The sequence below is a fragment of the Mercenaria mercenaria genome, chromosome 6 (genome assembly GCF_021730395.1).
Source record: "Mercenaria mercenaria strain notata chromosome 6, MADL_Memer_1, whole genome shotgun sequence".
Taxonomy (NCBI): domain Eukaryota; kingdom Metazoa; phylum Mollusca; class Bivalvia; order Venerida; family Veneridae; genus Mercenaria; species Mercenaria mercenaria.
Genome location: NC_069366.1, coordinates 13,312,427 through 13,326,587, shown reverse-complemented (window position 1 = coordinate 13,326,587; position 14,161 = coordinate 13,312,427). Strand labels below are relative to the sequence as shown.

Below are 14,161 nucleotides of genomic sequence, written 5' to 3'. Positions count from 1 at the left end.
GCTGGTGCTAGGGTGTTTGAGGGGTGTTGCCCATTTCATTACCTATCATGAACAAAATCAAGCAAAGTATTGTAATATTGTCTCATATCCCATGGAGGCTTATATATGAACTCAATTTTGTCATCGTGACTCTGCCTAAACCTTAAACAAAAAGTACATTTTATACAGAGCATTTCTAAAGATGCACTACTTAGGTAGGAAAATGTGTTCAGTATAAAAGTTTTCACAATTTATTTGTCACTGCATGTGTTTAGAAAATTATTAGTACTTGCGATCATTTCCTAGATCAGTTATGCAATCAGTCTTATGGTAATGAATGATTTCAGAAAGCTAATGAGGCATAGTAATTGTTTTAGCTATGGTTACACAGGGAAAATGGTATTTATGAAACACTATGCAAGTGTTGTGTTTTTAAAATATTTTTAATTGTTTTTTCTCTAAAGACAGAATTGCAGGCTTAATGCTTAATGTCATTCCTGGAATACAGCTTTATGAAAGACTGAAATAGTTTACTAACAGTGTTTTCTAGATATTATTAGGTTATTTAACGCTGTTCTGTACAATACATAGACATATTTGGACGAGTACCCAGCTGAGAAAACCATATTGGACGATCCGCTAGAGGCGAGTCCAATATGGTCTCAGCTGTGTACGAGTCCAAATATATCTCGTATTGTACAGTACAATGTTAAATAACCTTTTTTATTCTACATCTATTTTATCTTAGTTTAAATTAAAAATGTTTCACTGAATATTGTATTCTTGCCTTTTCTGTATTACATTATTTTCCCAGCTTGGGATGAGTGCAAATATATATTATACAGAACAATGTCAGGCCCTGAATAGCCTTTTTATTCTATATTTATTTCACTTCATACGTAATATACGTAATTCATTGAATTTTGTTTTTCTGCGTATCAGTATTAAATAAATTATATGGTGCAACCTCCCTACAGCAGCCATTTAGCGATTTAGGTGGTTATGATACTTGACAGAGATATTATGCCCACAAACATTGTCAGCAAGTTTGGCGAAGATCCGATGAAAACTGAATTAGAGAGCGGACATGCTTTGGATGCCGACCGCCCGCCCGCTGCCACGGGTGGTCACATAACACGCCGAGATATTATGCCCACAAACATTGTCAGCAAATTTGGTGAAGATCGGATGAAAACTGTTGGATTTAGAGGGAGAACAAGGCTGAATTTCCTGTACGGGTTGTCTAAAGGTCCGGTTACCAGACCCCTAGCCACTACCATTAAAAATTTTCTCGACTAGTGACAAAATGATTATAGAGTTTTCCAGTCAATAAGATTTTCTTCCAATTATGTCTGTATAGATCTAGATCTATATAATTTCTATTTTGGAATACCTGTTCTTCTTCTTCTGAAACCTATTCTAAATCAGATGGCATTGCCGTCACTTGAATCGTTTTCGTGTGTTGTAAAAGGTTATAACACACTAAATAGTTATTGTTCTTTATTCTATATAAAATTGACCTATGTCCAATTGCCGCAGCACACATCATGGCCCATTTTAAATGTCTGTAACCTACATTTTCTTGAAGAGTTTTGTCAATGCTAAATAAAAATGAAAAGAAAAGTGGGGGTCATGTTTGATGCAAGAAAAATAATTTCAGTCAAACACACAAATTGCAATATCAGCTAAAAAATGAGACCCCAAATAACACTGGTGGTGTATGATCTAAGTTTCCATGAAAAATTTTGTCATGTTGTTTTTTCATTATGAAAATGCTACCTACAGGTCAAGCATAGATCTGTCATGTGATTTTAGCAAAACAATTGCAAAGAAAATAAGGAAAATAGCTCTACAGAGCAAAAAAACTGAGAACTATTTGTATCCGCCATTATGCGACTACCATTGTTTTCGCGCCATTTTTCTATTTAGTGTCTGTATGCCTAAAACAAACAAACGACAATTAAATCCTGGTTTCAAGACGCTTAATCAAACTCTGTATATAGAGCGCCTACTTCGTCCGATTTACATTCGGAACATTTTCTCGCGTTTCGGGCTTTATCGTATGTTTAAAATGGGACTGTTGAACCGTCCAAATACAGAATATACAGGATTTTGCACGCACGTGCGTCCAAATAAAGAAAATATAGGATTTTTGTACGCAAGTGCGTCCAAATACCGTAATATATTACACGGTCACGTGTTGCAAATGAACGTTCGCGATTGGATAGATTAAATAGATAAACCCAATTCAATTTCATTCAGCTGTATTTTCAAAATTGTTTATACCACTCTTGTAGCGTAAAAGTGAGGATATGAGGTGGCACTTGTCTCGGAGTGAGAATTATAGTTACCAGTAGTCACAGTAGTATATGGAAAATAATATGTATATTTTGTTTAAGAAACTGAGCCTAAACATAATTACTTTTCGCTTAAAACTGGTTCTGTCACATACCATGTTTTAACAGATTGTCGAAGACAACTCCGTCCAGCGGAACTACAATAATACATATACGAATTTCGGCTTAATCGATTTGTGATAACAACCATATATTTCACATTCCGCTCTCAAATGGCAACACATTGAACAACTGAAATCACCACGCTTCACTGCGCGCTATAATTGAATGCAGAGGATTTGTGTAGTATAAACTCGAGCAGACAATGTGCCCGTTGACCACTGTTCTTATCGCTGGGTGACGGATTTTTCATTGAAGATTTTACACCAATGGAATTCACAAATAAATTAGCTGTACTATAAAAAATTCAGAATTTAGGGGAAGTAAAAACTCGGATATTATTATTATTATTATTATTATTATACCAGATTTATATAGCGCCCTTTTCATGATCAATTTCACGTTCAAAAGCGCTTTACATAGTTCTAATGCAGCCACCCAGGGCGCATAATTCATCCTCTACTAGTACAGACACAGAGCGATCTGACCAGAGGGACAGAGTGAGACAAAGACCCCACGACAGGGAGATCAGAAATCAGATACAGGCTTGTCCGGCTAACTTAGCCTAGCTCGTTGCAAATAGACAGCCTGGTTCTTTTAACGTGCCCAGTGTATAGCACTGATACACGCAAGGATTGTTCTGTTTTTTTAATCACCACAAAGAAATGAAATAGAATAATAGAACTATGATAGATGCTTTTGATTCTCAAAAAAAGTAAAGGCTTTTCCAATGATTTATGATACTTGGAAATTTATGGGGAAAGGAATCTATTATATTGCCGAATACAATATTACTTAGCTCTCGGTAATTAAATCTGTAAAAATTATTACTATTCTAGAGAAAAATCCAAATATTTTATGCTCAAATGATTTGGCTATTACAGTCTATTTTAATTTGCAACACGGTAATCAGTTATATGTGTATTCCTTAAAAGTATGACCGTCCCTGCTATAATTAGTGACCTTAAAAAATGTGTTTCAGTTCTGTTCCTTGTGTTGTTATAGTTTGATGTATATTTGCCCAATAGTTATTACAAAATGTTTGATTGTTTTGTAATTGTGTGTATGTGTCTACATGTACATCTGTGCAGTTTGATAATGATAGTCTGCATTGTTCATATTTAGTCATTAAATTCACTATGAACATAGAAATTTGGCAAGGAAAAAAAAAACGAAAAAGACATTTACTACTACTAGACATTTAACACTCCCTACAGAAAAGGGACATTGCTGATCTTGGACCTGACTGAATCAATACATTTCAAGACAATCCGTCCTCCAGTATTTACAATGCTTTGATTTTCTGTATGGTTCTGTCACAACCCATTTTGTATGGTTCTGTCACATACTAATCTTTCTATCTGGTTCTGCCACATACCATTTTGATATATAATTCTGCCACATACCTTTTTTCTATATGGTCCTGTCACATACCATTATTTTACTATATGGTTCTGACAATTACCATTTTGTGTATATGTTATGTCACATAACATTTTGTCAACATGGTTCTGTCACACACCATTTTTTTTTTCTATAATAGTCTTCCATTCATTATGTTTATTCTATATAGATCTACTATACACCTTTTTTTCTATACAGTTCTTCCAAATACTGTTTATTTTATATGGATCTGCCTTATTCCATTTCGCTTTCAGATATCACGGAAATTTTAAGGTAAATGCAACAGGGGTAGGATAACCTCTATGACAATTTAGTTATTGCACACATTAAACATCTTTGCAAATGGCAAATGTTCCAGCTGTTCACTGGTGAAGATACAGCCTTATTCTCTATAAGTGAAAATCCAGTAAATACATTGTCACTGTTTACAGCATACTAGAAAACAGATGTGTGTCCATAGAACACAGGTTGCGCAGGCTGGTCTGGGTCCATGCTGGTCTCAAATGTTTTGTATCATTTCAGAAAAATGGGAGTGAATATCACCTGATTGACCAGGTTCAAATTTGCCTCAATAAAGACTTTACTCCAAGGTCATGCCCGGATGGGACAATCTATCCAAGTGGGTACTTCCATACCAAGGAAAGCAGCACTACATCGAATTTTGTAAAGGGAGAAATAAATGATCTGACTGGCAGAAGATCCAGTCACCACCACTACCATGGATCACAGTCATGCCCAGATAAATTCAATTATCCACCGATTCACCAAGTTTAGAGTGTATATTTCCCTCTAACTTTAAAGGTGGTCAGTTGTATTTGGTCATTTAACAGATTTTTAAAAACCTTTACATCAGATCATTTTCACCTATTCACATTCTTAAAGCAGTTGATACGTTCTAGATATTAATTGGAAGTATTTTTTTATAGTTTATCACTTATCTAGGGAGGAATTTTAAAAAAAGGCAAACTATTAATAGTAATATATTATAACTGTTGAGACTGACCTACTGACTGATTTCAGTGTTTTCTTCTTAAAGGGAAATAACTACAAAATCAGTCTCAAACCAATATTTTTTGTAACTCACGGAGCTTTTTGTTTCTTGAATAAAGCTGTAACGAAACATAAAATTTATGAAAAGTGAAAATGTCATAAAATGATGCTTAAATGTGATTGGCCACTTTTAGAGTGGGCATGATTGTGGAACTTGTATAATATATATTGCACGTATTGTTCAATTGTTAATATTATATTCAGTTTTAATATTTTTCAAGCATGATGAATGACAGAAATTGTTGTCTGCTAAAATATTCTGTACAAAGCAGCTTAATATTACTGGATATTCAAAACATTTCTATATATATACACTTAAGTTGTGTGTTACTTGAAAAAAAAGGAAGGGCTTCTTGTCTGAAGTATCAGATAGTGAACGGCAAGTGGATATAATCGTAATCTGGGAAATTGTCAGCCCAAAATTCGGTTACTTGAAATATAAAAATATTTTTTGGTTACTTAGTTCCGTTAGGTATGAAACATAAATCTTTACTCTAAATCTAGTATCGGTAGGCCTACTTAGGTATCTTGCACAGGAACCAAGGTTCAGTAGCGTTAAATTTCATTCTTACATTAAACATAAAAAATTAAATTTCTGTTAGATAATGAGGAATTGCACGAAAAATATGTAGGCTACTTCAACTCTATAACTTCGGTAATGACTGAGACGTTGGCACCAAACTGACATCCATTTTGAAATAAAAAGATCTACTCTTTGTATGCAGAGAATGATTCTTTTATGGATAAAACACTTTTCCCATTCGGCAAGGGATAGCAGTTCACTGAATTTGCTTGTTTATCAGGATATAATTCCCCTTATATTATGCTCAAAATGTTAGTATTTTTTCGAGATAATTTTCTTTTAATTTGTTAAACCTTAATGTTAGTTTATAAATGATAAATGAATCCTATCACCAAAGAAGTTCATGTTAAGTTTTTTTCCTTCATGAGTACTTCTTCGATCATTCAAATTTTGTTACGTTCATTTATTGAGAAGAAAACATTTGAGCCGTGCCAGGAGAAAACCAACATAGTGAGTTTGCGACCAGCATGTTCGCTAACAGTTTCTCTTATTGCAATAGGCTTTGAAAGCGAACAGCATGGATCCTGACCAGACTGCGCAGAAGCGCAGGCTGGTCTGGATCCATGCTGGTCGCAAAGCCATTATGTTGGTTTTCTCATGGCACGGCTCATTTATGTGTTTGGATGCCGAAAGCGTATCTATTTTCAACATTTACAGCATAATGTAATTTTTAAAGTAAGGTGCATACTTTGTAACACACCAACTATTGAAATACAGTGATGTTGGCCGTTTAGGTAATATTTGCAAAATTGTGGCAACCTATGATTTAAAAATCTGTTTAAAACACCTACTTTAAAAATCATAAGAAAATGTTAAAAAAGATTGATGGTTCATAAGTTATCATTTAATTGAAAGAAAATCAACCGGGGAGAGAAGTATTTGTGTGTACACCTGTAACCATAAATAATGATTACTCACAATTTTCAAATGACTTAAATGAATTAATTAAGTCAGGGACCCTTATAGAAACTATTCCAGTTGCATAGTTGTTAGGATTACATTGGCATGGTCATATTATGGTCTGTCCTGCTATGCAATATTTTACTGACATGCCCATTATTTCACACAGAGATGTATTTTTATGGCAGACAAGATTATTTTATTGTTATTAGTTTGGTTTAATAAAAATGCCAATATGTTTTAATAGTGACCCAATCTGTTTTACTGACCCTTAATTTGCAGTTTTTAGATCTATTCCTTTTTCTTATGATAAAAAATACCGACAGTTACTAACAGGTTTAAACTAATCCTATACATGTATTCTGTAAGACATATTTACCTTTGATCTTATCAACACACACCTATTTTGGGCAGCTCATCATTTGTCTTCCACTATGTCTAGTACTAGCTTTAACATTTTTCTTTGCATATTTAACTCGTAATTTCTTTCCAAAAAGTCTTCACGTGATCAACCCAAACCCTGCTAAATTTCTATAATGAAGTTGTCCATTTTTCAATTTGGACAGTACCATAAACTGTTAAAAGGGGTATTTACCAAAAAGATACAAAGAACCATTTGACAGATCATTGCTTTGTAAAAAAATCTATGATTAATTTGCACTTGGTCATAATGAATATAGACAGGTACTATGTTTGTATCACATAGTTGCTATATATCAATTTCTAGACTTATCAAAAAAACTTTTTATGCAAAACTGGATAAAAATGTAGAAGAAGCATTTTTGCAATGTAATTGAAATGGCTTTATTTTGGGGGCATAACCAAGTTTGTAGTAAGACTAAACTACCTCTGTGTCTATAAATGCTTCCTTCATGATGGTTATGTCATGAATTATATCAGTGAGTAATACCTCTGAATAATAGTGTTTATTTTTAGTTCGCTTTTCTTCAAGTCCAGTTTACTTTTACAAATATTTATTAGAATTTATTTTTTGGCCGTGGACAAAATGAAATTGGTTAGCAGTTTCAGTGTACACCTATTTTGGAAGTACACAAGTAGTTTCTGGATCAAATCTTGGTATTTGACATCATTGTGCCAACGATGACATTGTAAATGGTGCTTTCAAATATGGACAGTATTTCATTTGAAATCACTTTAGCAGCAGGCATTACGTTTTCTGAGACATATACATCTCTACTATTTAAATATACAAACTTTGTCTAATCAATTTAGTAACAATTATATTTGTGTTGTGTTGTTGAAGAACAATAAACATAGAGTATCTATGCACTAACCACCAATTAGCATTTTGTTTAAATAAATTTGTTCAGAAATAGGGCCTTGTTATTTAAAGCCACTTATCAAATCAATAGTGTTTGGTCATTTGGAAGAGGTAATGTTCTTTTCCTCCCCAGCCGTTTGGGAGAGGCACTGTATCTTTCCTCAGTCATTTGGGAGAGGTACAGTATCATTCCGTAGTCATTTTTGAGAGGTGCTGAATCAATCTTTAGTCATTTAGGAGAGGTAATGTATCATTCTTTAGTCATTTGGGAGAGGTGGGTAGTAACAGCCCTGTTTTGGAGCTATAGCATGACTGGAAAGGTTCAAGCTGCGTTGCCATTTCAGAGCATCCTACAGAATCAGCTTGGGTTGACACTATTTAAAGTCTGATCAGATAGAACGGTTACAATGTTAATTTTTCACTTGTTTATCTTTAACGCCACATTTGGAATGTACATGGCAGTTTTAGAAATATAACAGTAATACCTTAAATGGCATATAAGACTGTGCTATTAAATTGATGTGCTAGCTGTGCGTACATTAGGAGAAAGATAACTTCTGTTCTGAAAACTTTTTTAAGGATAATTTTTAGTGTTATCTTTTGAAGTTTAACAGGAGTTATAAAATACATATGTTATATAATTAATATCATCAAGTAGAGTAATGTATCATCAGTTTATCCATATTCTAAACTTGTAGCTAAAGCAGTAACGAGGGGTTTTTTAGTTACTTTTTTCACTATTGCCTGACATTCTTTAAAGTCACGTATTTTGGCAGCATGAGGATGTTGCGTTTGGAACTTTAGAATAATTTTTTCTGAAACATGCTATTTTGTTTAAAGCTTTGAAACCAACATGAATGAGGAATTTTGTATTTCAAATTTTTATTTTGCCATATGGACCTAAATCTACATATTGAAAAAACAATGATAACTTATTCACCGTGAACATGGTTCTGCTCTAATATAATATACAATGTAATATGCTGGACGTAACTTCATTTATATATTTTTTCTGTGATGTTTACCTGCCTTTTTCACAAGTTATTTAAGAAATAATATGTCTCATTTAGTGATCTGTAGTTGAATAATTACAATTATTACTCAATTCATAGATTTGCGCGTTTCTGGTTGGCTGCTTCAGCACACGTGACCAACTTTCATTGAGTATTCATTAGATGTAATTAATATTCATAATTTTACCGACTACTTTTTCGTTTCTGAAAAAAAGTTGGATTTTTTTCAAATAGGAAACAAATGGTAGAAGTTTTTATAGTTGTAATTATAAGAATTGAGACCAGCAGGAAGTTGGCAGTTAGCAGTTGCAGCAGTTACAGCAGTTAACTGTTAGAACTGCTGGCAGTTACAGCAGTTAACTGCTAGAACTGCTAGCAGTTACAGCAGTAAACTGCTACAACTGCCAGCAGTTACAGCAGTTAAACATTGCGAATGTATGAAATTTCAATAATTACAAAGCTGAAAAATAACAAAGCTTTTAGTAAGAATGTAACATCTATACAATGTATACAGTTTGAAGTAGCATAAACCTACGGATCACCGGAAGTTTGCACTTGAGTAGTACTTGCAGTTTTGCTGCTTTTAGGTTTTAATAGCAGTTACGGTAACAACCGATGATTCTTTATTCTATTACTGTTGTAACAACAAACATTAAATTAACAGAATCCATGTTACTACTGTATTCCCAATTTTGAGGGCGAACCATATGTAGCTACGTTGATTTTTGAAATAATATCTAGCATAAACATATTTTAACATAAAAATTATATAAACAATACGCAGAGTATAGGGCCTACACCTGCGAAAGAATTCCACGTGACTTGTCCGAGTGAATTATCCACGCAGCGTGTAACTGACTAGTATTGTTTGGATAATTAAAACATGGTTCCGCTGATTATTATTTCGATCGATTGTAATATGTTTTTTTTTATGTAAAAACGTAGATGGAAGAATGGGGAAGCACTAGTTCACGTCTCATTTAAGGCACCAAATATTGTAGGTGGACACGTCACCGTGCAACGTGTATTTGTGCTAACAACGCTGAAAAAAACGTAGGAGTGCGTAGAGTGAGTTCTATCCTGCGTACCTAGTAATCCATACACTGCGCGTAAATTAGCTTTTAAGTTTAACAAGCCTTTCATATGAAATAGAAGGTTAAATGTATATATATAACAGCACTCTTTATTCGTACCTGTTAAATGTAATTTTCATATTAGAATCAAACTATCATGTATTGCTTCAGCAACAGATTGTCAGTATGCCAGATACCTAATTACAAAATGTGCACATATTTAGTGCTCTGTCATTATACAGCATTAAAAGGCTGGTTCATGTTGAAAAAATGTTACAGTTTTAAATTGTTGCGACATCAACCATTTCTGTCAATTCAGCATACAACGCCAACATCATGTCTTTGGTACTGAATTAATAGAATTATTGTGTCTAATACCTTTATAAAGAAAAAGACCTCAGTATGTTTAAATTGTAGTTACATTAATGTAACTGTTATGATATTACATTGTTATAGTACGTATAATATCTTGTCGAAACAATGTTGTCTTTTTTCACCTAGTATCGTGTGCGCGAAACTAATGTGTCAAGTTTCCAATTTCACTGGTTGCAGTTCCAATGTGGTTTTGTCTTTCGCCCGGCATTAAAAGATAGTCCCGACTGGAGATCACATGAAGTTAATTTTGGCTGGATTGATTAAAAAATATTTAAACGGGGTCAATGTCAAGGTGTTTGCCTTTCGATCCTGGGGTTGTAGGTTCAAGCTCTTATAGGGTTGCGACGACACCTTAATCTTACCTTTTTTCAAGGAAGTGGACAGAATAAGTGTGAATATTTATCACAATTAGGGTGAAAGAAATAAATAAAACGGGAGACCATGTGAAACGCAGTAGAAAATCATTACTGCTACAAAATCTAACGTAAATTATACTCTGGTGATGAAAAGCGCATCTGTCATCATTCTATGTACCTAGACTCATTTTACTTTATATCATTATTTTGTGTGTGTGTGTGGTGGGGGAGAGGGGGGGGGGGGGTATTATATGAACGTACTAGACGAATGCTATTTAGAGAGAGATACGCAACGAGATACCGGTACAGCTTTCTATACTGAAAACCTGTCCTTGGAAGTGAAAACATGGTGTCTTCAGTCAAAACTACACGACGATTATCACACTGCAGAAACATTAGAAATAAGAAAATAAGGAAGTCAAAAAGGGGGAGGGCGTTCCCGGCCAAACACCAAAGTCCACCCTTGCTCGGAAACCAGACCTTAACCAGGATGGCCACCACCCGGGCGTGTCGGGCGTCCACCCTCTCTACAACGACCACCCGGTGGCACCCCAGTTTCTTCTACTGTTGCGGGACTGGACCCCGACACCGAAACTCGCCATTTTACGTTCTGCCCAGACTTTGGAGCACGCTCACGAAAAAACCAGACCTTAACCGGGGTGGCCGCTATGCCGGGTCCGCATGCACGGACCCCCTCTACAACGCCCACCCGGTGGCACCCCAGTTTCTTCTACGGTTACGGCCAGGCAATCAACTGCTGGAGGCGAAATGGCGTTTTCGAGCGTTCCCGGCCAAACACCAAAGTCCACCCTTGCTCGGAAACCAGACCTTAACCAGGATGGCCACCACCCGGGCGTGTCGGGCGTCCACCCTCTCTACAACGACCACCCGGTGGCACCCCAGTTTCTTCTACTGTTGCGGGACTGGACCCCGACACCGAAACTCGCCATTTTACGTTCTGCCCAGACTTTGAAGCACCCCCACTCATTTCGTTTCTTGTCATACATTATGTTTATTCTTTTTACCTCTCCTTTGTTCTATTATAATGATAAATAACTACTTGAATATTAATGCATGTAAAATGCATATACGTGTTATATATAAATTTAGTGCCCGGGACACATGCGAAACTATCAAAACCTTTTCAGTTTCCACTTTGAAATTTGGAATTCCCTACTTTCGTTTTAGTGAAAGATAATTATATAATGGTTTTGACTTTTCTTTATGCTAATATGAAGTTTAGTAACTCTTACTTAATTCTGTAATATCACATGAATTAATTCCCTTTTATTCTGAAAATTTAATTCCATTTGTTTCATAGCATATATACAGTTTGTTAGAATTACATATTAATAATTATTCTAAGAGCAATTTTATTTCTCTTTAAAATGTAATAGAATTCTGATTATGATATGAGTAAAATATTTATTACTTATGAATTTGTTAATATGCTAATTTCATACCAGTTTAACTGTTACTGAAAGTTTACATAAATACTAATGAAATCGAAGCAACCAGGTCAGCACATCTGACCCTACGTCCAGCATATTTGTTTGTCACAAATCCGTGGGTTAAGGGCAGCCATTTTCTGTCATAACCCAGCTGATCACATAAATTTCTACATCTAAAAGGGTACAGGCAGCCCAATTCTGTCATAACCCTTATATAGTATATGGTACATTATGGGTTACGGACGGCCCTCTTCCGTCACAACCCGCAAATTCTTAGCAAAGGCTCATCTATGAACTGTACCTAGTATTCATGATTTTACTTGTCACATTTTATTTTATGATGTATTAACTTAGCTGTTCGCTATTGCTAAGGGTTTTGTAAATATATTTGAAAACTGCTATTCAGTCTAACTTTAGAGTAAACTTGATATACCCAGTGTACGAACCTAGGGTAGTAACCACCCCGCTGAAATATCTGCTCTTTGGAGCTATAGCATGGCTGGAAAGTTGCATGCTTAGTGAAACTTGAGTGAACTTGAGGGTTGCTAGTTAAGTGCATCCTACAAGATTAACTTAAGTTGGCACTATTTTAAGTCTGAGCAGATGGAACGGTTACAATTATAAGGGAAGGCAATTCCGAGGAATTCTTTCTGATTAATTTCCCTTTGATGGACTATAATACAAGTAGCTGTAAACTGCTGCAACTGCCAGCAGTTCTAGCAGTTAACTGCTGTAACTGCCAGCAGTTGTAGCAGTTAACTGCTGTAACTGCCAGCAGTTCTAGCAGTTAACTGCTGTAACTGCTAGCAGTTCTAGCAGTTAACTGCTGAACTGCTGCAACTGCTAACTGCTCACTTCACACCGATAGAATTGAGTGGTATTTTTCTGCGGTTCATCTATGTATGAACTATCAGGAAGTGTACACCTAATTTTTACATAAACACCTTCGGTATTCATGCAAATTAGGTGTAAACTTCCTGACAGTTCATACATCGATGAACCGCAGAAAAATACCATTCAGTTCTTAAATAAAATCATTGTTTGGAGTTCAGATGCGCAGGAATTATATCACGACTGTCGAGGGCAAAGCCTGATATAATAATACACACCTGAACGTCAAACAATTATTTTATAACTGTTTGAGATATGTTATTTCGATTCTACCACGTTATTAAGGGTTATTATCTACATCTTTAAAGATATTCACCAAGTATTTGCAAGTATTTTTCAAATTATGTGTTGTTTTCTTTTCCAGCGTGCCGCTGTGACGTAATAATTTTGACATACTAACTGTGTGGGCGTTGCATAAAAACACACAGTTTCAGTCTTCTTTGTTTATAGGCAAATCGGGTAGTGTTAGAATTGAGCATATAAGGTCATCACATTTGTTTTCAGCATATTCTTTTACTTTTCAATCGGTGATGCCTCGTGGAAACTTCCCGTTCAGGAAACAGTCTATGGGGTTTTCCCTACTTTCCGAACAGGGAAGCAAAATCACCATTTTAGACATGCTTTTAAAAGGCCCAGTGCATAAGAATATACAGGGTATCGGTCAATAAAATACATAATTGTAAACATTCGAGATTTTTCTAAATTTCTACCATTCAAATTTTTTAATGTATTAGTAAAATGTTTATTCAATTTTTGAACGCTTCCCGAATTGGAAACTTAGAGATATAGAAATCTACAATTAAATTTATGTAAAGTTATGGGAAAGACAGTTTACTGAAGTATTCTTATCGTATGCATAGCTGATATAACTGAACAATATCGCTAGAAATATGCAGGAAAGCTTATTACAAGAGAATAAAATATACTATTTACATATATATTGAAATACCAATGAAATTCAAAAGTTAGTAGGACATTTAAAAAAAAAAGAGTTTTGAACGGTAGAAATTTAGAACAATCTCTAGGGTTCACAATGGAGTTTTATTTATTTATTTTTTTGATGTCATTTATATTCTTAGGTACAGGGTCTTTTAAAAGAAGTCATAAAATGCTGATGCTATTGCTTGCCGAACGGGAAGCAAGTTACTACATTTATTATCAAAAGTATGTGAAAACCCATAGATTGTTTCTAGAACAGGAAGTTTCCCCTTTTGTGATGATGTCGTCTGTCTTTAGTTTACATTACTGTCTTGGACAAAACATTATCAGTCTATACCTCTGTAAACCCAATTGTAGAAATGTTTTTGTAAATATTGTGCGTGTTGAATAAAGGTCTGTCTGCAACCGA

The 14,161-nt window shown here is 34.9% G+C and overlaps 1 protein-coding gene across 4 annotated transcripts in view; it reads left to right on the top strand.

Annotated features, from left to right (window-relative positions):
• LOC123549637 (ribonuclease Oy-like) overlaps nucleotides 1-14,161 on the top strand; it is a 35,434-nt gene extending 21,273 nt beyond the window's left edge. For all 4 annotated transcript variants that reach the window (XM_045337888.2, XM_045337887.2, XM_053545145.1 and 1 more), the window contains one exon: nucleotides 4,362-14,161. In XM_045337888.2, coding sequence (XP_045193823.2) covers nucleotides 4,362-4,613 — 252 coding nt within the window. In that variant the 3' untranslated portion in view covers nucleotides 4,614-14,161. The remainder of the gene's footprint in view (nucleotides 1-4,361) is intronic.